Genomic DNA, 25196 nt, shown 5'->3' on the forward strand with positions numbered 1-25196 from the left:
CACAAGAAAGAAAGAAAGAAAGAAAGATAGAAAGAAAGAAAGAAAGAAAGAAAGAAAGAAAGAAAGAAAGAAAGAAAGAAAGAAGGAAAGAAAGAAAGAAAGAAAGAGAAAGAAAGAAAGAGAAAGAAAGAAAGAAAGAGAAAGAAAGAAAGAAAAAGAAAGAAAGAGAGAGAGGGAGGGAAGGGGGAAGGGGAGAGAGAGAGAGAGAAAGAAAGAAAGAAAGAAAGAAAGAAAGAAAGAAAGAAAGAAAGAAAGAAAGAAAGAGAGAGAGAGAGAAAGAAGGGAGGGAGGGAGGGAAGAAGGGAGAGAGAGAGAGAAAGAAAGAGAGAGAGAGAAAGAAAGAAAGAAGAAAGCAAGCTCTGTGAGTGACTGGAAAAGGAGCAGGCTCTGCTGGGCCTATCAACGTGCAGAAGGGAGTGCTGTCCCTGGAGTCAGGGGAATTGCTGTGTTGGGTGCAGGCAGGGTGGGGATGGAAAGATGAGACCTCTGCTGATGACCCACTGCCTGGGAGGGGCCAGCCTGGTAAACAGACCCCTGTGAAGCGGAGGCCAAGGGACACCCCGTCCCCTGGGAGGGCAGCCAGGACCAGCCTTCCCGCCTGTGCTGACGCCACTCTGAAAGAGAAGTCCGGTTCACGGCTGAATCCGGACCTGGTCACGGGTTCTTTACATTTTGTGTGGCATCTTAGTTAAGCTAAATCTCGTGCAAGGCACCGAATTCCGTGCAAGCTTTATGACTGTGGGCTCTTTCCAACACACAGCCTGCTCCTTCAGGGTCAGGGTAGTGCCTTATTAACTCTCCCAGATGAGCGTATCTGGGTACCCAGACAGCTTTTCACGGTGCCTTAAGCAGAGTTCGAATAATACAAACCCCGGTTTCTCCACAGAGCCACTACCTATACTTTGGGCCAGATGATTCTACCACGGGGGCTGGCTGGGGGTTGTAGGATTCTGGCACCTTCCCTGGCTTCTACCCACCAGATCCCAGTAGCAACCCTCAAGTCATGACAACCAAAACACACGGATAGTCCCACTGCCAAATATCCTCTGGGGTGCAGAACTGTCTCCAGTTGGGGACCACGTGGAGCTCTGAGGTTACTGACTTTTATACCAAAGCCAGGGATGTAAGTACAACAGTCAAGCTCACTTATATAAAGTGGGAATTATCTTCCAAATAAAAACAGGATAATTCTTCTGTAGATAAATTAAAGGTCACAAGCTTTTATAAAATCAGTTTGAATATAGAGCAAACTTGGGAGTGAGCTGTGTTCTTCTGAGTCCATCAGCACCTGCTTCGCACTGATGTCCTTCTATTTCCTCTCCCCCAGGCAGAGGCCACTCCCTCCACCCACCCCTCCATGGGATAGCTCATCCTTGTCCTGCCCCTGCCCAGTTCATCTATTTTAAGGGGTGTCGGAAATTTCCTAGGGGGCTGCCTGAGCATTCGCTGAGACCGCCCATCAGCAGAGACAACGCCTTGCTCCCATCGTTCTGTGGGGCTCTTGCGGTGGTTTAGAAAACAGCCCTAAGGGTACAGATAGGCCAGCTCTCTAGCCCCGCATCTCATCAAGTCTTGGTTTTCAAAAAGTACCCCAGGCACATGTTCGGATGGTTTTCCTCATGGGCATGACAGCCTCGCTCCCAAGTCCAGAGGAGGCTGCCACGACAGCACCACCAGGCAGTCCCACCTCCCGATGGAGCCCTCACCAGGGGAGCCCCTGGCAGCACCGCACCCACCCGTGAAGCCTGGGATGGGCTGCGCTGCTCACAGCTCAGACCTGCTCATCGCCGGTTCAGACCCAGCTTCCTGATGGTATTTCAACCTGCACCCTGTCCTGTGGGGCAGGGTCTCCAGGTCAGATGGATCAATGCCAGCAATGGGAAGGCAATTTTAGGAGCTACCTTCTGAGTAACGCCCCTTTCATCTTCCTGTCAGCCCATTTTTCCAGTTATCTACAGGACAGACAACGTTGGTGCTGGCCTCATTCTAACTGAATGCACATTATAGCAAATTTGATCATGGAACCTTATAAAAGGCAAACAAGAGAGGATGCCTAATTGTTCTGTCACCTTATAAATCATGTAACAGATACGGAAAGTGAGGCTGCCCCTGAGGTACACAGCTTTTGGTTCTAAGATTAATTTTCCTCTGAAAACAGTAAGTCATCCCTAATATATGTCAATGGACTGGTAGCTTTAACCAAATTCTTGACACAGCTGCAATTTATGTTCCACTCCGAGATTATCCATGTGTTTTATTTATTTTCTCCATCACACCCTAAATGCATGTTCACTGACATGCTGAAAGAGAAATACGATTTTGATCTTCAGAATACAATATCCTACTTATCAACTAATTCATCAAGCCAACATAGAAATAGCGAACGCCGAAGGTCCATTGTTGAAAAAGACCGTGTTATATTTACTAGCAACAAAGTCAACAAACTGCAAACACTCCAAAAATCGGAAAGTCATGGAACTAGGCTGTTTGTCCTTCTACCATGAACTGGTATGTATATATTTATGTGTGCGTCTATCAGAGTCTAGTGACTCATTTCCTGCTACTCATAATCTAGCAATTAATGATATTAATACAATCTTCCACGGAATTTCTCTACAAGTTTTACCATCTCACATGAAGAACTGAAACCAAAATAATAGAGTAAATCCTCAATTCCTGGGAGTTGGCACTGTCATTCCAAGTTAATGGAGATGTTGCTAAGTTTGGAGAAACAGGCATTTCACAAGGGTGTCTGGGTCCCGAAGCGTGTAGGTTACAATTAATGGATGGACACGCATGCCTGTGAACACATAGGGGCAACAGAGCTGCAGATGGGACCCAGGGCCTCCCATCTACTCCAAGTGCCTCATCAATGCATCTCACACCTCTCAGGACACCAGAATGGCCACCCTCCCGGCCTCTGCCCTGAGGACATCTCAGAAAGGGAGCACATCCACTGCACTGATGAGCTCAAATGCCTTTGTGGCGGCCCAAGCCTCTCGTACTCCAGGCTGTCACAATGGGTGGGACCCCAGCCCCCGTGTCCAGCACAGGGCCAGAAGGCAAGCCAAGTGGGCGGCCTGGGGGGAGCGGCGTGCAGCTTGGCTCTGGGTTCACACACCAGGCTCCACTCCAGCACACCAGCCTCCACGTCCTACGCAAGAAAATCACGACTTCCTGGGGTCCTTGCACTTCCGGACCATGCATGACTCCCCATAAATTCCAGTTAGTAAACAGAAGCCTCATTTCCCCAAACGGAAACTTTCACCTTGGCTTTACAGCAGGAAGTGCCAGGGTGGACCTGACAAGGTGGCTCAGTGGAGTCAGGTCCATTTGCAGGGTCTGAAGTCAAGCAAAGCCCAAACGATCCCAGCCGAATGTTTCCCCCTTAACCGCAGCTGGGCTTCATGTCCCACAGCACCTGGGCCCAGGCCAGTGGCATCTGACCAGGAAGCCTCGGTGCCCTCACTAAGGCAGCACCAGGCACCGGGACTGCGCTGAGCCTACCTGAGAAGGGGGACGTCCGGAGGGGTATTTTGATGGGTGCCAAGGTCAGGAAGTGGCACGGCTGCACACTGGAGGGGGACGGGCCCCGGAGGCTCTCAGGGTCCATGGAGACCATGGCAGCGGCAGCAGCGGTGGCGATGGTGATGGCGGGGCTGCTGGTCGGCTTAAGGCTGTTATGGCAGCCACCTGCGGAAGAGGGATGCAGAGGGTCAGCAAGGGGACGCCCAGGGCCATGGGTGACAGATGCCCATCTTGCAACCGCAAGATATCAGCCCCTAGAAAACAGGTGAGGGGGTACTAACCCTCTTTAATGGAAGCCCACAGTATGTACCACTGTCCGCAGAACAACCGGTTGTGATGAGTTCTCCATCTGTGAAATGCTGACACACACCCAGCACATATACAGGGCCATGTGATGCTCAGTGAGCCACAAGGCTTACAGTCGCCAGGGGACGAGCCAGGATCCAGGTGTCTTACAGAGAAACCGCTTGTCCCTGGTGCCCGTGTGCTAAGTACCTAATCAGAAGTGACCATGAACAGCATGCAGTGACTTGGAGCAGATGCCGGGGAAGGCCCGGGAGTGCCACATAAGACAGTGGGGGTTTGGAAGAAGGGGCAGCTGTGAGATAGGTTTCCAGAGGGCACCAGGCTCAGCTGGGCCCTGCAGGGAATGGCCAGTCACCAGACCAGCTGCTGCAGGGGAGAAACCCACACCCAGCTCAGCATGGGTTGCTCCCTGAGAGGAGTCAGACTGCAAGCTTGGAATCGGGCATCTCTTCTAACATCAACGGAAGCATCTGAAAGTTTGCTTCTTCCTCTGCCTTTTCAGTAAAACATTTTTTCTTTTAAAAGACTCTTCAGTTCCCCCAAATAAATGTGGTATCTAAGAAGTATTTTGTAGGTGCCATTTTACATAAATGGTGGAAGCTTAGTCTGGCCAGCTCTGGACAGCAATTTGGAAACATGGTTTTAAAACCTTGATATAATTCACAACTCTTGATCTGGCACGTCCTTTCCTGCGACCCACCCACATGCCCAGTGCCTTAGGATACAGGTGTAGAATGTGGAGCTAGAAATATCAGCAAAAGCTGGAGAGCTGCACGAAGGATGGTGCACCATGCATGGGACGGTCAATGGTTAGTATGAACACATCAAGAAAGATCATTAGTGCCATAGCGGATGTCTCAAGATACAGCAGATAAATAAAACAAGCTAAAAACCATATAGATTCCTACAATGTATCGTTATTCAGTCAACCAGTCTTTATTTAGCTGACAAGTGCCAGGCATTTTCCAGCTCTAGCTCTTTGGGACAGAGCAGTGAACCAAACACTGGGAAGGCTGGCCTTCGGGGGGGTTCCTCCCAGGGAGGGGAGAGGCAAGGTGCTCATTCTTGTTGATTTTCTCTACTTTCCAGGCTGGTGGGAATGGTGGGAAAGCAGAGAGAGGGCATCTAGCCTTGGTGTGTGGGCCTCAGTTGTGACTGGGGTGGCCAGGAAAGTCCTCACTGGGAAGGAAAAAATAGGTAAAAGTCTGCATGAGGCAAGGCGAGGCACCCTGCTGACCCCTACAGAAGCAGCAGGTGTGCGAAGACGCTGTGGCCGGTGCCTGTGTGGTGCCTTCCAGGAGCAGCAAGGAGATGAGCAGGGCTGGGGTGCAGCGTGCGAGGCACCGAATACAGGGAGATGAGGAAGCCGGGGGTTGGGGGGGCAGCCAGGCTTTGCCGGCAGACACAGGCAGGGGATGACTTGGGTTTTACAACAAGTGAGGCGAGCCACAGGAGGGAGCGGAGCCTGTGGAGCCTGCGGAGTGGTGGAGAGGCCAGCTCTGAGTCTCGTCTGAATGTCTTCATCCTGCCTGCTTTACTGGGAACAGACGGGCCGGGGACAGCATTCGCTTCCAGATGGGCTCAGTGCCATACCCTATAGAGTCCCTATTTCAAGGAAGACATCCAGGCTAGAGCTAGAAAGTTGGAGGCATATAGGAGGTACTTAACACTATGATGTCAGATGTGGTTAAAAATAGAAGAAAGTCGTGATAATGAACATATCTAGATGGCAGAATTACGGCTGATTTTCTCTCCTTTCTTTTGGAATTTCCTATGATGAGCATATAAAGATATTTTAAATTAAATATAATTTGTTATAGGGCAGCTTTAGGTTTACAGAAAAATTAGGTAGAAAGTAGAGAGAGTTCCCTAATAGATGCCCCCACTCCCCTCATTGTGAACATTTGGCATCAGTGTGGTGCCTTTGTTACAGTTCATGAACTGACAATGGCACCTTGTTAACGACGGCCATAGTGTTCACTGGGGTTCACCCTTTGTGCTGTGCATCCTGTGGGTTTGGACAGGGGCACTGTGGGATCATAGGGAGCATTTTCACAGCCATTGTACCACCATGCATTGTGGTATCATACAATGCGTTATCATAGCCCTTAAACTCCCCTGTCCTCCACCTGTTCATCCCTCCCTCCCCGCAGTCCCTGGCAGCTGCTGATCTTTCTACGGCCTCTCCAGCTTTGCCTTTTCCAGAAGGCCATTCAGTTGGAACCAAATACTATGTAGCCCTTTCAGACTGGCATCTTCCTCTTGGCAGTATCCATTTAAGGTTTCTCCATGTCTTCTCATGACTTGATAGCTCATTTCTTTTTATTGTTGAATGATACTCCATTATCAAGATGTGCCGCCGTTTAGAAGCACAATTGTTGGATTTTATGGTAGGAGCGTGTCTCACTTTTTAAGAAACTGCCAGACTGTCTTCCACGGTGGCCGTGCTGTTTTGCATTCCCCCAGCAGTGAATGGAGTTCCTGTTGCTCCACATCTTCACCAGCGTTTAGTGATGTTGGTCTTCTGCATGGCAGCTTTTCCAAGTATGTCATGGAATCTACTTGTTGCCATAGACAGATTTGAAGTCAGAAAAAAATAGGCACTCTTCAAAATATGTCATCTCAGTAATAAAACACTTTAGAAAATTTATAAGATAACGTGATTATGTGGATAAAAAGGTCCTTCCTGAACTCCCCACTGAACGCTGTCCATCTTTCGTTATGTTGCAATTGTCTGGCCTGGCTGTGTTGGAAACATACCACAATGACACCAGATCTGTGGCTTTTTCATGAGATGCTAGAAAAGGAACACTTCCTTTGTCATAAAATGCCCTTCAAAAGTCCCACGCTGAACCACAGCCTTGTATTCCAAGGAAGGGACATGCCACATACGTTTGCCGTCTTCTGTTACCCAGCCCCATCATAATAGGTGCTGCTCTGATAGATAACCATGACGTCAACAACCACCTATAAACAGGTTCATTTCTGTATTTATTGCTATGCAGTAGATTGCAGGGTCCAAACAGTGTAAGTATGTGGGGTGTGCATGTGTCAGTGTAAGGAGGGAATTTTCCGGAAGTTTTGATGCACTAAAGAGCCCTACATGAATTTATTCGCAGTGGCTTCTCCCCTTAGGATCTCTGTTTGCATGGTGCCTCCCCACAGCTATTTCCACTAAGTGGTTAAATTTAACCTGCTTAGTAGGCCTCTGAGTGAGCACAAAAGTTAAAGCCCTTGCTAGGAAGTTATTTCCAGTTGAGGAAGGAAAAGATGGTATCAGAATGACCTGGGGGAGTTTTCCAAACCCCAGGAACCACTGGGAGCCCCAGAAGGGCAATGGGTGGGAGGGAGGGAGGGCTGTAAACATGCAAAGCCCCTCAGGTCACTGTAACATCCCCCCTGCACCCCTTCCCAGTGCCCGAGTCCTGCCCACCCAGAAGCTTCTCCCTGGTCTCAATGCAGGCCGACCTTCCTGCCAGGGGTGCTCTGACTTTCATTCCTGAAACTGCTCCTACCCGGCAGAGAAGGACCAGAGGCAACGCACCCTCCATTTAGCAGCCCTGCCGGAGCATGGGTGCAGCAGTGCTGGTGATCAGGCCCGAGCTGTGGGCTCCCGGGTTGGGGAGGGGCTGTCCAAGACCACCCACCCACAGGAAGGAAAGGTCAGACCTCTATAGGGTGTGATACGGGTGCAAACAGATACAGAAAAGCCATACAGCTTGGTAATTAGTACACAGATTGGCACCCGAGGAGTCCGGCTCTCAGTTCAAAACCTGAGTGTGATAACTTGGGTCTTACCTGAAGGCTGCAATGAGCAGGTCCCAGGGGGAAGCTGTGTCCCCACACCAGGCTCATGCTTAGCCAGTCATGGCAGGCTTGAGGGAGCAGCAGGGAAAGGCTCAGGCCCTGGGGTCAGTCACGCTCCCAGCACATCTGCACCCCTATCCCGGGGGCACCTTCATTCTCATGTCTCATTATCTGAGGCCTCGGGCAGAGGTCCTCCAGGTGCATCTGCTAAGACCTCCTTGTTGGTGGGGGAGGGCAAGAGCTTAAAGCCACCTCCGTGCTCTGACTCAGTTCCCAGGGAATTCCTGCTCCAAGCCCTTCCCAACTCCATGACTTCAGGGTCCCTAAAACTGCAGGAGCCTTTCGTTCAGTGTTCCCTGACAGCGTGAGGACCCCACGTCTGTGTAGATCGCTCTGGCTCTAGACCTGTGTGCTGGTCAGTGGGGGAAAGAGAACGGGGAGTCGACACGTCCTCCAACTTCAGACTCTTGCCTGTCGCAGCCAAGTACATGACCCAGGCTTCCCGTCTCTGGTCTCAGGGTGTAGCTTTAATGGCTCCTCTGACACTGCAGCCCAGCTCTGCCTCTCGGCTCACCTGAGCCCTTGAGAGAATGAGGGCCCTGCCCAGAGCTTCCCCCAAAGGCCCTGTGTCCACACGGGCTGCCAGGGCAGATCAGGGAGCCCCAAAGAACTGAGTGGGTGAGGCTCTTCCTTCCCTCTCCTGGGAAGTGTTGCTGACCACACATCAGATGCCGTCCATGTGGGCTGTGCTGTGAGCACAAGACCTGGAAACATCCGTGTAAAATGCAGCATTTCACAGTGCGATGTGGGGGTGGTGGTGACTGTGAACCTTTCAGAGAAAGGTCTAGCGTGGTACACAATGCTTGAGAGCATCGCTCTCTTAGTTAAGAAGACAGGACCAAACTTCACAATCCTGGTGAGAAGCCACCTAGTCAATTTTTTTAATGAACTCAATCTGTTGTTTGAAATGAAGATGGCCTTTGCCAATTAGTAAAAAGTCACCAATGGTGTTTTAAAAGAAACAGATACTAAGGTGAGAGTCGTTTGTATATGAAAGTGAGAAGAGATTTTTATCACCATGTGATTTTGTTGCAAAAAAATCGTGGGTCAACTAAGTAGAAAAATAAATAAGTAAACTTTCTTATCTGCCTCTTTAAAGAAAAACTTGAAAATAGAGTTTTTAACCTGTTCTGAGATCATATGGTTGCATATGAAAATTTAACACTCTGATTCATTCACAAAGTCAGCTGAATGATATCACTGAAGATAGAAAGTTAATAACCATATCAACAGAATGATTTACATAATCGGTGGATGAGATTGAAAGAAGAGGTCCTGGTATTGAGTAAGACTTCTGCCCAGCTCCAGGCCCTTGTGAAGTGTGTTGTTCAACCATGACAACGATCAGAACTGAGTCCCGACAAACCTCAGAGATAGCGAGGGTGCAGTTCCAGACCACCACACTAAAGCAAATATTGCGATACAGTGAGTCAGGCGAACTTTTTGGTTTTTTAATGCATACAAAAGTTACGTTTACACTATACTGTAGTCTGTTAAGTGTGCAATAGTATTATGTCTAAAAAAATGTACATCCCTTAATTTAAAAATAGTTTTTTGCTAAAAAAAGTTAGAGATCATCTGAGCCTTCAGCAAATTGTAATTCTTTGCCAGTGGAGGGTGTTGCCTCGATGTTGATGGCTGCTGACTGATCGGGGTGCTGGGTTGCTGAAGGCTGGGGTGGCTGTGGCGATTTCACAGAAGAAGAACAACAACGACGTGTGCCACATCGATGGACTCTTCTTTTCAGGGAAGACGTCTCTGCAGCATCCAATGCTGTTTGGCAGCATTTTAGCCTCAGTAGACTTCTTTCAAAATTGGAGTCAATCCTCTCAGACCCTGCTGCTGCTTTATCAACTCAGCCTGTGTAATATTGTAAATCCTTTGTTGTTATTTCAACAATGTTTACAACATCTTCACCAGGAGGAGATTCCATCTCAAGAAACCACTTTCTATGTTCACCCCTAAGAAGTAACTCCTTAGGTGTTAAAGCTGTATTTGAGATTTTAGCAATTCAGTCACATCTTCAAGCTCCACTTCCAATTCTAGTTCTCTTGCTGTTTCCACCACATCAGCATTTACTTCCTCTAAAGAAGTCTTGAAACCCTTGAAATCATTCATGACGGTTGAAATCAGCTTCTTCCAAACTCCTGTTAACGTTGATATTTTGACCTCTTCCTATGAACTATGAATGTTCTTAATGGTATTTAGAATGGTGAATCCTCTCCAGAAGGTTTTCCATTTATTTTTCCCAGACCCATCAGAGAAATCACTATTAATGGTAGTTATAGCCTTATATATAAAAAATACAAAATATATGTCTTAAATAGTCAGACTTGAAAGTTGAAATGACTCCTCCATTCATAGGCCGCAGAACGGAAGTTGTGTTAGCAGGCATGAAAACAATTCATCTCATCCCCATCAGAGCTCTATGTGACCAGGTGCATTGTGAATGAGTAAAAATGTTACTAGATCTTTGGGGTGTTGCTTTTCTGGCTGGAAATCTCTGTGGCCAGTGGCACCTTGGCCTGACTTCTTATCCTGAGTCCAGAAAGAATGAGGTACACAGACAAGTGGAGGGTGAGCAAGACAAACAGGAACGTTATTAAGTGTTAGAACAGCTCAGAGGCTCTCAGCAGAGAGGAGGCCCTGGAGTGGGTGGCTCCTCTCTGCAGGCAGGTCATCCTGATGAGAGTTCAGCTCTCAGCAGAGAGGGTAGCTTCTGTCTGCAGCTGGTCAACGACATCTGCAGCTCTCAGCAGAGAGGAGGCCCTGGAGAGGGTAGCTCGCTCTGCGGCTGGTCGTCCTATGTCTGCTGCTGTCTGCAGAGGAAAACTCGTCTCTGCAGCTGGTCGTCCTGGCACCTCTCCGTCCACTGCTCTGCTCTGGCTGAACCTGGGGCTTTTATGGGCCTCAGAGGGGAGGAAGTGCCTGCCAATTGGTCCATGGGCAGCCATGAGTGGGCCCGGAAAAGGCACAAGTCCCTACTGCAGCCCGGCCCCCAGCCTTCAGGTCCTGCCTGGCCTGAAGGTGCAGCCTCACCTGGAACCCACCCCTTCACACCCAGGAGCCTGTCTGCCTCCTGCCACCACCCATGATGTCCAGGCCGCTTGCACCCAGGGGTACCCACAGGCCAGTGCTGAGCTGCCACCAGCCCCATCTCAGCCTCCCACCCGTGCTTATTGGTGCCCAAAGTCCGAGGGCCAAGGCAGCAGGGCACTGTGCATCAGCACTGCGCTGAGTGTGCACACACCTGGCTGGACTGCAGCAGCACCCAGGCTTCGCTCCAACCCTACTCCAGGATTGGAGAAAGCGCTGGGAGCAGGGAGAGGCCAGGCGGAAGGAGCAGATACCCCCAAGCCTGAGTCCTGAGAGCACTGGGAGGCCCAGGCCCACAGCTGTAACCTGGGTGGCTGCAACTGAGCCTCAGGAGCTCCCACCCTGCCAACTTGAGGGGGGTCATGGCTCTTGCCTGTCCTAGCTCTGCAAGGTGAGCAGACCTGGCTGTGCCCTTCTCTGCATCTCCCTCTGCTGCAGTGGTGGCCCCTGCACAAGTGAACCCGATGTTCCTGGGGCTGGTCCCATGAATCCTTGCTGCAACTTTGGCCGGGTGCTCCTGGGCTCCCAGGACATGGCAGAGTGAGGTCGAAGCTGTGGCAGAGGCTCCAAGCCTTGGAGCAGGTCCTGCCCAATCATGCAAGGGTGGAGGTGGCAGAGTTGCCTGCCCTGGGGACGTGGGGCACAGGGGACCCCACTGCTGCTCCCACCACCAGTCCTGCTGCCCTATCCACCTCCTTGCAGACTGGGATGGGGGCTCCAGGCCTGTGCCAGAGTCCAGGGGCAGGGGTGATATTGCCACAAGTTCCCTGTGGCCCCAGTGGTCAGAGGTGGTCCAGGGCTCCCCTCTGCCCAACTCACAGCCCTGTCAGGTTGGCTCCTCTGGGAGCAAATTGTAGGCCCTGGGCCAAGCTGCCAGGAGTGCCAGGCTCAACAGGGGGAGCAGTCACTTCTAAGCCTGTGTGGGGCAGGGAGGGATTCCCAGGCTCCTAAGACCACAGGAATGCCCTGCTCCACAGCCAGGCTGGGCAGCTGCAGTGGTGCCCAGGGAAGGCTGGGCTCCTGCCTGCTCTGTGGAGTGGAAGACCCAGCTGTGCCTCCCTGCTGCAGCTGGCATCTTGGCAGCAGCCACTCTAGATGGGCTGCTGCTGCCATCCATAGTATTTTGGTAGGAATCCTTTTTGTTTTATTTTATTTTATTTTTCTGAGCAGTAGTTCTCAATAACGGGCTTTAAATATTCAGCGAACCATGCTGCACACAGATGTGCCGTCACCTAGGCTTTGTCGTTCCATTTATAATGCACAGGCAGAGTAGATTTAGCATCATTCTTGAGGGCCTTAGGATTTTTTGAATTGTAAATTAGTCTTGCCTTCAACTTAAAGTCACAAGCTGCATTAGCCCCTAACCAGATAGCCATCTGTCCTTTGAAGTTTTGAAGCCTATCACTGACTCCTCCTCTATAGCTATAAAAGTCCTAGATGGCATCTTCTTCCAATAGATGGCCGTTCTATGTGCATTGCAAATCTCTTATTTAGTGTAGCCCCCTTCACTGATGCTCTTAGCTGGGTCTTTGGGATAACGGCTGCAGCTTCTCCATCAGCACTTGCTGCTTCACCTTGCACTTTCATGTTATGGAGATGGCTTCTGTCCTTAGACCTCATGCATCACCTCTGCTAGCTTCAAACTTTTCTTCTGCTGCTTCCTCCACTCTCTCCGCCTTCACAGAGTTGAAGACAGTCAGGATCTTGCTCCGGATTAGGCTTTGGCTTCACAGAATGTTGTGCCTGGTTTGATCTTCCATCCATACCATTAAAACTTTCCCCACATCAGCAATGAGGCTGTTTTGCTTTCTTATCTTTTTGTTTTTGTTGTTCACTGGAGTAGCACTTTTGATTTCCTTCAAAAACATTTCCTTAGCATCCACAGCTTGGCTAACTGGTTGGTGCATGACACCTAGCTTTCAGCCTGTATTAGCTTCAACACATCTTCTTCTCTCAGCTAAATTATTGCTAGCTTTTGATTTAAAGTGAAACATGCCACTCTTCTCTTCATTTGAACACGTAGTCGCCATTGTAAGGGATTAATTGATACAATTTCTTTTTTTTTTTTTTTTTTTGAGACGGAGTCTTGCTCTGTTGCCCAGGCTGGAGTGCAGTGGCGCAATCTCGGCTCACTGCAAGCTCCGCCTCCCAGGTTCACGCCATTCTCCTGCCTCAGCCTCCCGAGTAGCTGGGACTACAGGCGCCCACCACTGCGCCCGGCTAATTTTTTCTATTTTTAGTAGAGACGGGGTTTCACCATGGTCTCGATCTCCTGACCTTGTGATCCACCCACCTCGGCCTCCCAAAGTGCTGGGATTACAGGCGTGAGCCACCGCGCCCGGCGATACAATTTCTATTTGTGTGTTTGTTTGCTTGTTTGGTTTCTCATAGGGACTCTCACTCTGTCACCCAGGCTGGAGTGCAGTGGCGCAATCTCGGTTCACTGCAACCTCTGCCTCCCAGGTTCAAGCGATTCTCCTGCCTCAGCCTCCTGAGTAGCTGGGATACCAGGTACCTGCCACCATGCCTGGCTCATTTTCATATTTTCAGTAGAGACAGGTTTTGCCATGTGTGGCCAGGCTGCTCTCAAACTCCTGACCTCAAGTGATCTGCCCGTCTCAACCTCCCAAAGTGCTGGGATTATAGGCATGAGCTACTGCACCCAGCCTCAACTGATCTAATTTCAATATTGCTGTGTCTCAGGGAAGAGGAAGGCCCAAGGAGAGGGAGAAGGATGTGGAAAGGCTGGTTGGTGGAGCAGTCAGAACACACAAGACATTGATGGATTAACCTCCCCATCTTATATGGGTGCAGTTCGTGGCACCCCAAAACAATCACAATAGTAGCATCAAATATCACTGATCATAGATCATCACAACAGACAACAATAATTAAAAACTTTGAAATATTGTGAGAGTTCCTAAAACGTAACAGAGACATGAAGTGAGCGCATGCTGTTGGGAAAATGGCGCCCATAGACTTTTTCCACCCGGGGTTGCCACAAACCTACAACTTGTAAAAACACACTCTCAGCAAGGCACAAGAAAGGGAGGCACAATGAAGAGACGTGTGCCTGTACCTACTGGGCAGGCAAAGCCTCGCACCAAACCCGCAACCCACAGAGAGCCCACAGAGCACGGCAACCCCACGTGCACATCATAAAGGCAAGAAGAGTGCACTTCAGGAGGACACCCAAGCCCGTTTACTGATAACCGTACAACAGTAACACACACAGAGCCCAGTGTTGGGAAGAAGAGGTGTGGGTTGCTTTGTGTTTTCCTTCCTGGGTCCTTCTCTGCACCCCATAGTCAGACATTTATGAAGCCAGACGGTACCTGGCTCTGGGACTGGAAAGATGATATAACGCAGGCACCCAGGCCAGCAGAAGAATGCCTTCGGGTGGGAGCAGCCTGAGGACACCAGCCAGGAAGGGCGCAAAGCCAACCGGAGCCTGGGGATGCCAGCTGCTCCCCTCGGAGATGCCTCCTGAGCTGAGTTTGAAGAGCAGCAGGCACTCAATGCACTGCATGGACGGATAAATACCATAACTCACTTTCCTCAAAGGACCACAGAGAATCCCAGAGTTGAGTAAATAAACAGTGAGATAAGACAGGTCCAGCCAAAGAAAACTGCTAAGCCAGCTCAGAGATAAGCCAGAAATGCTATCCCACAAGGATGGCTTATAAAAATCAATATTTTAAGCAAAACAGTAATTAACCATGTGCTTCCCTTGAGGGCAGGCTGAGGAGAGGGTGCGGAGCCAACGTGTTCAGAAAACCCGCATGTGCTTGACACCCAGCCCCGCCTGGCTGCTGCCGTTACTAGCATTTGCATTGTTATTGCCACTCCTACCTTCTTCTCTGATTATCACACTCACAAAAGAGCTTTGCTTGCATGTTGTTTTTCAAATGCGTCCTTTACTATCCACATGCAGGCAAATGTCCATTGCCCCTATGTTTCGTGGGAGAGGTCAGGCTTGGCGAGGTTTACAGAACCTGCACAAAGGCTCGTGATGATGATGGTGCTGATATTCCTGCTCCAGTGTCTCTGGCCTGAATCCCACCCTGCCAGGCTGGGGCCAGGCCCCCTCCCCACGCTGGCTGAAGTCGTGCCTCGTCCATCTGATGCATCTGAGAGGACTAGGGCTTCCCAGAGACTCTCCTGAGCCTCATCAGGTCCCACCCTGGGGCTGTGTGCACTGAGGCATTTGGCCGGGCTCCACATTGTGACTTCCTGAAGACCCCACTGGCCTCAGCAATACTGGGAGGGCAGCCCTGCCACCGCCTTCTCTGCTCGGAGGCAGACCGGCTGCTGAGATGCTTCCAGAACCTGCCTCCAGAACCTGGCACCCAACCAGCAGCTGGATTTGGCTTTTCCTGGGACTCAGCAAAGAGGAAGGAAGAAGAGGGACAGTGGGGTGGGAACCCAGTGCAGTGGCAGGCGGCTCCAGAACATCCGGCCGAGTGAGCCAAGCCCCACCGCACCGGCTCAGGGCACCCACACACAGCTGGGCAGCTCTCCAGGTGTTCTCTTCCTCTCTGGGCACACCCTAGGATGGAGCCAGCCTCAGACCAGAGGACTTCGGTCTCTGCCTGCACTCTGCAGAGGAGGTGCCCGCAGAAGGCACATGGCTGGAGAGGACTGCCGACCCAGCCAGACCCTCCCTGCCCGGCCCAGGCATCAGACCCCTCTGCCCAAGGGATGCTGACCCAAAAGGAGCGTGCTGGCATCGTGGGCTCCGGGGCCTCAGGCTCGGAAGCTTGTCAAAGACTAACCTGGGAATTATGCCCACGGGTGGGATGCAGAACAGATAAAATGCTAAGCATTTACCTTCTGCATCTTCACCAGAGATCAGGAGGAAGGCCAGGACAGATCTGCCTCTGAGAATGCCAAGTGGAGGGAAGGCCTGGAGGCCTCCCACAGGGCAGAGGGTTTTAGGTAAAGCCCAGGACGGCTGGTGAGGGTCCCTCTGACCGAAGACTGAATCCGACAAACACCAGCTGTCTGTGCTGAGCAACACATTCAAAGAAAACAAACAACCATTAGTTTATTATGCCTGTTTAGCAACTGATTTCAGCTCCAGTGGAAATCCTTCAGGCGCTGTAGCCACCAACTATACCAGAAATAACGGTAACTACTTCTGCAGAAATGACTCTTTGATCAGGACAGTGATGTCAGGCACAGAAGACAGGCCCAGTGAGTTTCCCGGGGAGATGAGCCTGGGTCCACAGCAGGCACTGGGGGCTCTGACAACACGGTGGGCAGCGGCAGAATGAGCTGGTGCAGAGACTCCGTCGACAGCATGGGTCCTTTCCTCCATGTCCTCTGAGAGCGCTGCGTCTCGCACCTCCACACACAGCTCCACACACAGCTTGCAAGAGTCAGGAAATCATCAGGAATTAACTATGCTCCTTTTGGAAGACAGCGCTAGGTGTTTGCATATCTGATTCAGGCGCCGTGCAGATTCAGGACACGTGCGTTTGAACCGCTGTTGGACGAGGCGGCCAGCATTTGCAATTTCTGGTGTTTGTTGTTCTGGTTGTTTTCTGAAAGGCATCCAATGCCTGGTATAGTTGCAAGTTTTGAACGTGCCAAATGACTAATCCTACAAACTGGGCTGGATCATGGCCCAAGCTCCACGGGTCCCTTTCATCTCCTTGCCATGTTAGGTGTTTGACTATCCGGCTCTTGCTGCGTGGTGGAGTCCCCAAGGGCCCCCACCGTTCTTTCTTCCCTGCCAGCCCTGTGCCTGGGGGCCCCAGTGCTCAGGAAGTGTCTGTCTGTGTGGAGCCCCACCTGGCCGGTGGGAGGGATGACCCTCGGCAACCCTTCCTTCCTGATCCTCCCACGCCGCAGCCTGGTCTGTGAACTGTGCCGTCCAGCATGGATGGGGATATAACCCTTGACAACCCCCCAGCAGGGAAGCTCAGGCCCTCAGTGCTGCCCACCCTTCCGGGATGTGGAGGCACCTGCCTCACCTCAGCAGGCTCAGCACATCAGCTTCCACGGGACCTAGAGGTCACAGAGGCTCCTCGCCCAGGTTTCTGCATCTGTGGGGTGGGGAGTGTTGTTTAGTGGACCAAATGGGTGGCCTGGATGAGGTGCCCAGCCGGGAGCTCGGTAGCTCCCCTTTCCCTTGAGGGCTTGTCTGGCGCCTTTGCTGATGGGGAGGGTCTGTCCACGGAGTGAGACTTTGGAGACTGTTTTTCAGACAGAGCAGCAGGGAGCTGGGGTCCACAGTGGAGTGGGCCCGACCTCACCCTCAGGCCTGGGGCCCCTCACTCAGGCAGCACCACCTTCCACTCCCCGCATTCCTTCCATTACCCTGGCCTAGGTCGGGTCCCTGCCCCATGGCAGTGGGTCCTGGACTCCCAGGGGCTGCCCGTGCAAACAGCCTGGGACCCCCGTGGTTGTCAGGACGTAGCCTGGGCAGCCAGAATGGATGCCCCAGCAGGGACTACACACAGTGGTGATTCTCGGGCAGTGTCTGTTGGGGGCTCGGGCACGTCCAGCTGGCCTCCTCCCCGGGTCAGGAGTTACCAGCAACCCGGTTCCCAAAGCACTCGCCTGCTTCCTGGGGAGTCCCTTGGCCAAAGCCCTGGGCTTTGCTGCCACAAACTCAACGTGGAGCCTGAATCTCTGCCACAAAACGCCGAGGAAAACTTTCTGAGGAATGAGGTTTTGGGAATTGTCATTTAAAAGGTGACTCTCAAAGTGAAATGCAGTCGTGGGGGCTGACCCCAGTGGTGGACCTCAGCTTTCCCGCCTCCGTCCAGGCCCCTGGGCTGACCGAGGCTCCCTCATCTGCCGAGAGGAGTCTCCAGGGGGGAGCGCATCATTTCCCCAGAGGAGACGCTGCCCACACCTACCCCATCTTTGCGGTGGGTGGTGCTGGCCCAAGGTCTCCAGAGGTCACTCTGAGTGCACCCAGGAAGCCCCAGAGCCAGGCTCTGGGCTTCCAAAAAGGCTCTTGGAGCCAAACGGAGCTCTGGTGAGTGCTAGCGAGGAGTGGATGCCGGGAAGCCCCACTTCTCTAGGCTGTCCAGGAAATATGGAAATAACAGGATTTACTCAAAGTGAAAGTCAGGAGTGAGAGGGAAAGTATCCCCCGGTGAAAAGCTTCCCAAATTGAAAAACAAATAATTTGTCAGGGAACATGTCACATGTTCCATGTAATTTGTTGCACAATAATTTGAATATTCATTTTATTAAAATGACAGTACCCAGGAGACCAGATTGCTGTGAATACGCGGTAATGTAAACGTCCTGATTACTGTAAGGAACCAGGTCAGAGAGGGAGAGAGCGGGAAAAGGCAGGGAGCAGTTTCCATCATTAACTGCTTGCTCAGGTCTGTTCTCTTCTCTTCTGTTTGGATGAGAGAGGAACGGGGCCGAGCGTGTGATGGAAGCACCACTGCTGTCGAACACCTGCTCAGCGCCGAGGAGGAAAGTGTCCTTCCTTTTCCTGCTCCGCTGTCTTGCACGCAACTCACGGTCATTTATCCCACACACACGGGAAAGGAAAGATTCTCATAAACTGCATTTCAGAAGATATCCACATTTTCGTATTCTAAAAGGATCATTCCGTTTCTTCAAAATGGGATTTAGCACGCAGAACCCAGACTGGGCGGTGGACGGCGCCTGCACAGCAGCTGTCCTCCAGAGTGGCACCTGCTCAAGGCAGCCAGGGCCAGCGCCACTCCCAGCTGCACTTGCTGGTTTTGCTCAGCATCCCATGGCCATGAAAAGTGACATCAGCCAACGGATGGGTCTCTGCTTTAGGACCCTTTCTGCCTCTCTGTCCTTGAAGGAAGTGTGAAGGTGACTTTCCCAGGCACATCTCTTTCATTTCATCTGTGTGCCCCTCCTCTGCTGACGTCACAAGTCAGTACACCACGACTGCTTTACAAAGGGCTTCTTCACTCCGGCTGTTTCGTTAAAACTCCCTCAGGGCCCAGCTCCTCCAGTGCAAGGCATGGCTGCTGCATGGCTTGTTCGTGATCTGGCTCTGCACAGGCACGCACAGGCACTCACAGACAGCAACTTACCCCAAGATTCCTCCCAGGCCCCAGGAGGGGAGGACCCACCTGACCCCCGACATTGCCCTTATGCTTTTCTAGCCAAGCTAGGCCCAGGCCAGATGACACCGTCCCTTGGCATCATGGCTTCACTTAGCAGCTATAAAAAATGTGGACATGGCCCCGTCCAGTCTGCCTGCCTCCATCCACAATCCCAGTTCTGCAATCTGGATTGTCACACCAGGTGGAGCCAGGCAGGCTCGAGATCTCAGAATGGAGCCTAAGCCTGTGGGCACAGACCTGGAAGACCCGCAGGCCCCATGTTCCCTGACTGACGCTCCTCTCGGGCCACTGACTCCTGATCCATACTCAAAGGTGCCCACATCACCCTGCTCTCAGCATTGAAGGGATGCAGCCAGGGTTCACCCTGTCCCTCCACCCCATGACACAGTGCCTCACAGCTAAGGAGCTAAGAGGTGCAGCTTTGGCGTGTGTCCAGGGAGGACCCTGACGATGTAAGCTCGAAACGTCCACTGGGCCCCACTGCACGGGTATGAACAAGCAGCCCTGCTCCCCACACACTGGACAGAATGTCTAACCATTGAGTCACTGGAGGTCTACAAGCATGAACGTCACTTTCCCTGCCTCAGCAAAATGGACCGGTAAAAGGCGAGGACATATGCAGTACTTTCTGTAAGATGGGAGAAAATTCACTTAGCTTTGCACGTCAGTTTAGGAAGACTAATGCATTGATATTGTTGTGATTTTGTGTAATTTATTGCACAATAATTTGAATATTCATTTTATTAAAACTAGAGATTAATGACACCACCCAGGAGAACGGATTGCTGTGCATACGTGGTAATGTAAACATCCTGATTACTGTAAGGAGCCAGGTCAGAGAGGGAGAGAGCGGGAAAAGGCAGGCAGCAGTTTCCATCATTACGAAACAATGGATGGGTTCTCAGAGGTTTCAGAAATCACCCCTCAAGAACTTACCTATGTAACCAAAACCCACCTGCACCCCAAAAACCACTGAATTAAAAAAATTTAAAACTATTTTGAAAAAGGAAGATTGGATGGTTTTACAATAACTTCCAATGAGCACCATCAGCCCAGCCTTTCCCCCTGTGCCAGCATCAGCTGGTGGGGGAGGTGGCCATGGGCTCTCCGGAACTGGAGATCCAGCACAAGGTCCAGACGCGGGCGCCTGGACAGGAAGTGGATTGTGACAACGTGCGTGCACCCCAGGCTGACTCAGAAGATCCCTTTGCCTCCCCCAGACCCTCTTTCTATCAGAATCCCAGACATGCCTGCCTGCACCAGGCACACAGAGACTCCTCAGGCAGGATCCTGCTCCAAGACCACGCCTGTACTATGTATGCAGCAGGTGCTTAACACATACATGTTAATTGGGTGGCTGCTAGACAGCATTCTCTTCCTGAAAGATCCATTCAGTGTGTGGCTTTCATGAATTAGAAGGGTCCGCAGCTTCCTCAACTTCCAAGGTTCCTCCTGATACGGGGCTTCCCTGGGGGGAATCCAGCAACGTCCCTCTAAGTACAGTCCAGAGTGGGCATCTGTCACTAGGAAGATTAACCCTTTGCCCTAGAATACATGTGTTTACATCACGAAAGCTGCAGCAGGCAGATTCTATTCCCAACCAGCAGCCCAAGGCTTCATTGACCTTGAGAGAAGAACAGAAGCCTATTTGTTTGTACAACAACAAAAGTTTTGTCAAGAGGTTCTTTAACGCATTAAGCAAAACTCCACTGTTTATCATCAGGCAGCTGTTTTCAAACCACTTCATTATGTTCAACGCACATGCAATTTACACTCACCTCTCACCTGCCTCGTCATATCCCTTGGCAGTAACAGAGCACAGGAAATTATTCTCAGCCCATGTCTCTCTCTTCGGAGACGCATTTAGACAGCGATGCAATCAGCCAGCTGACAATTTTCAGGGATTCTCGGGCTTTGCTAAGTCTATCTTGGTTATGAAATTAACATGATTGAATGCCTCATCATTGAGACACCAAATATGCTTTTCTCTATACCACCTGCCAGGATGAGTTCTGTTCCTGAATCTCCCCAGGTAAGTGCATGCTGCTTCCTTCCATGACTGTCCGGGATGGTAGACGGGTCTTCAGTGGATCACGGATAAATGTGTCCACAATGATGACTTTATTCCTCAAAACCCGAACACTCTCCCAGGAAATAGCCTCTGAACCAGGACTCCCTGCAAACTCCAGAATGAATATGTGCAGTATTGGAGAAGGAAAAGCTAAGACAGAAATGCTCAGAAAAAAATTCCTCATCATATGTAGCTGCTGTTGAGTTTTCATGTCAATATGACATAACAAGACACGATCATGCCTGTCCTTGTAGAACTGCTGCCCTAAGCGAGACGAGAGTTTGATTCCAGAATCAAGGCATTGGTGGGGACTGAGGAAAACAATGTCACCACTGAACTGAGAGCTGTGAGAAGGAACAGAGACTGGGCTCGGGAGAGCGGGGCTACACTCAGAACTGTCTGCTCCTCCACCCCAGGAGTGAGTGGTGACCATGGAGGTCACAGAGAGTTTAAAGCTGGAAGACGGATTGGTGAGGTTCTGGAAAGTACAAAGGAGATTTGAGCTCATTCTTTGGACCCAGCCCCTGGATGTTGGCGATTCCTGGCAGTGCACGCATGCCCCAAAGCTCTAACCACGGGAGCAGGCACTGCAGCTGCCCAGATGGACAGCCAGCAGATCTCCCGCAGTCCTGCGCCGCAAAGATAGTGGCCTGGCCTAGACGTGAGCCACATGAGAGGGCCGCTCCCCACCTCCCGGCAAGCACGCTGATGCCCACAGGCATGTCCACACACTTGGCTACTTAACGACATTTTTGGAACCCTCCCAGGCGCAGGCACTGTCCAGCCAACGGCCCTGCCTATCTGGCTCAGCTTCTCGTCTGGGGAGCAGACCAGGGACAAGCTAACAGAAAGTTTGAGGCTGCAAAGTCAGTGTTGGGGAGGACAGTGCCCATGGCAGAAGGATAAACACAGAGGCAGGCACGGGCTTCTGAGGTCAGGTCTCAGCACAGGTCTCAAGGAAGCAGGGATAAGCTCTGAGGACATCTTGTCAAAAGTTGCCCGGAGGAGGGCACAGCGACTGCCCAGGCCCCAGGCAGAGGCCAGGAGAATGGAAAGGAGCCAGTGACAGGCCCCTCCTGAGCCGGGAGAGCCACTGACTTGGGAGGGAAAAAGGCTAGGTGGCCAGAGCAGGGGTCTCAGGGGCCACCACGAACTCTGGACTTCATTCCACATGTGGGGAGCTTCAGCCACTCCCCAAAACAGGGCCTGGAGGGAGGAAACTCTGAGGAAACCCAGCAGGGTGTGGGAGATGGAAGCGGGGGGAGGCCGGGGCTCTCGGCTCCTGCCTCCCCCAGGGCCCACTGGCCTCAGGAACAGGAGAACTCGGATTGATCTGGGCACTGATGGGGCTCCTTCACCCGACTCTGAAACCCCAGGCCGAGCCGCGTGACCCCGGCCAAGTCTCTCCTGGAGGCTGCTCAGTCTCCTCACCTGTGAAACGGGGCAGCAATGCCTCAGACGTTCACTGGTGAAGATGAGATGAGGCCACCCCTCCTGTCCTCTCCTCTTGAGCCACATCGTCTTTTCTTTTCTTTTCTTTTCTTTTTTGAAACAGAGTCTTGCTGCATCACCCAGGCTAGGGTGCAATGGCCTGATCTCAGCTCACTGCAACCTCTGCCTCCCGGGTTCAAGCAATTCTCCTGCCTCAACCTCCCAAGTAGCTGGGATTACAGGTGCCCACCACAATGCCCAGTTAATTTTTTTTGTGTGTATTGTTAGTAGATACAGGGTTTCACCATGTTGGACAGCTTGGTCTCGAACCCCTGACCTCAGGTGATACACCCGCCTCGGCCTCCAAAAGTGCTGGGATTACAGGCGTGGGCCACCATGCCCGGCCCACATTCTCTTTTCAAGCTATGAGACCGATCATGTCTCTTCCCTGCCTTGGAGTCACTTCCTGCCAAGGCTGGCCTGGGAGCCCTTTGCTGTTGGTGTCCTTGCCTGCCCAGGAGTCACCACCAGGCCCTTGAGGGCCCCTGCTCTCTCCCATCCTGGGGCTTTGCAAGGAGGAAGTGCTCCTCCCTCCCATGGGAGCTGTCTTGGGCTCATAGGGCCTCAGGTCCCCTGAAAGTCCTCCCTGATGACTGCTGGACCCCCACAATCCTCCTGTGTGGTCTTCAGCCCCACACCTCCCTCTGGGCCCTTCTGCTGCCACTGTGTGTGCCAGTCACATCTGTTTAAGGAAGTCTCTCTCACAGGTCCCAGAGCCCAGAAACCAGCCCAGAAGCTTCGCCTGATTGGGTTCAGCTCTTTCCTCCCTAAGCCTAGTCCAGCCTCACAGCAGTGTGTGCCCCCTCAGGCAGGGACAGGGCTACCTGGTTCACGGGAGCCCTAGATTAGATGAGATGAGCCACGGGGAAGGGCCTGATACAGTGCCTGGCACACAACTCATCAGTCTCTTTCCTTTCAATTCCAAGGCATTCTAAACATGGGTTGACTTTACACAGGGACAGAGGAAAGGTGAGAGGGGGAGGAAGGAGGGAGGGAGGAGAGGGAAAAGGCCTGGGCAGGCAGGTGGGCAGGAGTGTAAGACGCTCAGTGCCATGCATTGCCTGCAATTGACAGTAAGCAACGCTGCTAACCTTCATGACGGTTTAGGACAGCAGACGGGTCTTTTCCAGTGAGCCCGTTCCAGGCTTCACATCATGCCCAGAGTCTCTAGGACTTAAAGCCCCAGCAGGGGCCAAAAAAATCCAGCCTCATCAAGAACCAAGTGACAGAACCCTGGAAACAGTGACATCTGGCGAGACAAGCACCTGTGCCCCCATTCAAGGCACCCAGATAAAGAGAAGACCGTGGGCTGTGTTGGCCTGAAAGCCAGAAAAACACAAAGGAGAGAGAAAGCCAAGAAGGACCTGGAGGAACCCAGGCCACCCAGCTGCCCCCAGAGGATGACCACACCTCCAGCGACCCTTGACTGAGCCAGGGAAATGTCCCCTAAACATCTGTTGGTGGGTGACATTCATGGATGCTGAAACACCCATAACAAACCCAGCGAAAGTCACCCACAGTTCCTCACTCTGCCTTTCGCTGCAAAGGTCCAGCTACTCTCTCAGGGGCACACCCTCCTCTCATTAGCAAATCCCACAAGAGTGACAGGTGACAGTTTCTCCATGTGGAATGTGACCCAGCAGAGCCAGCCTACACACTTTCGTGAGCCCCAAAAATCAGAGATAGGTCTCGGTTAATTTAGAAAATTTATTTTCCCAAGGTTGAGGATGCACGCCCATGACACAGTCTCGGGAGGTCCTGGTGACAAGTATCCAAGGTGGTCAGAGCAGTTTGGTTTTATACATTCTAGGGAGATATGAGACATCAATTAACATATGTAAGATGACCCTTGGTTTGGTCTGGAAAGGAGGGACAACTAAAAGCCAAGGTGGGGAGACTGGAAGCAGGAGGGGGCTTCCTGGTCAGAGGTAGATAAGAGAGGAATGGTTGCATTCCTGATGAGGCTCTCCAAAGGAGGCAATCAGAGAGATGCACTTATCTCAGTGAGCCACAGGGTGATTTCGAATACAATGGGAGGCAGGTTGGCCCTAAGCAGTTCCCAGCTTGACTTTTCCCTTTAGCTTGGTAATTTGGGGGCCCCAAGATTTATTTTCCCTTCACGTTTCAATATTAAGCTATACGACTCATCTGTGCCTGCCTAAGATGCGTGTGTACACACACACACACACACACACACACACACACAGCCCTGCTCTCTTTGTGGCTGTGCTTCCTGCAAACAGCCACATGTATGCCCAGGTAGTCTTGGAGATGCACCTCACAGGCTCAGGGTGGACAGCTCTGAGCCTGCACCAGCGTCCCCACCACCCCAGGCCTGGCCCTCCTGGGAACCCAAGCTACTGCCCTTTTCACCTGTCAGGTATAAATTGAAGAAATTTTGCTATCCATGGAATCTGATCAAGCCCGTGGCCCCGCCTTCCTCCTCTGACTCAATATTCATCATTTGACCTTTTACAGTCAATCACAAAATGTCATTTTTAAAAGGCATTATTCAAGTTATCACTGTGGTCCACGGTGAAAATTCTTTTTCTCTTATCCAAGCCTGCATCAATGTTTATATGCCTCTTTCTCATAATCTCAATGGCAATAATCTACTAGCAACAGTCATTAAATTTCCCACTTCTATTGCAAATTGTACAATACCACTCTCCGCATTCCAAATCACATTCAATCTTCCTTTCACGAAACCAGCAGACATCGCCTGCATGCATATCACAGGCAGCCTTGTGGCTGAG

At 51.5% G+C, this 25196-nt stretch overlaps 1 protein-coding gene across 1 annotated transcript in view; it reads right to left on the reverse strand.

Annotated features, from left to right (window-relative positions):
• Window positions 1–25196, reverse strand: part of TCERG1L (transcription elongation regulator 1 like) — a 231350-nt gene that overhangs the window by 175906 nt on the left and 30248 nt on the right. Inside the window, exon 4 of the mRNA XM_025397033.1 lies at window positions 3508–3693. Within this exon, the coding sequence (XP_025252818.1) occupies window positions 3508–3693 (186 nt within the window). The remainder of the gene's footprint in view (window positions 1–3507; window positions 3694–25196) is intronic.

Source organism: Theropithecus gelada, chromosome 9 (genome assembly GCF_003255815.1).
Source record: "Theropithecus gelada isolate Dixy chromosome 9, Tgel_1.0, whole genome shotgun sequence".
Taxonomy (NCBI): domain Eukaryota; kingdom Metazoa; phylum Chordata; class Mammalia; order Primates; family Cercopithecidae; genus Theropithecus; species Theropithecus gelada.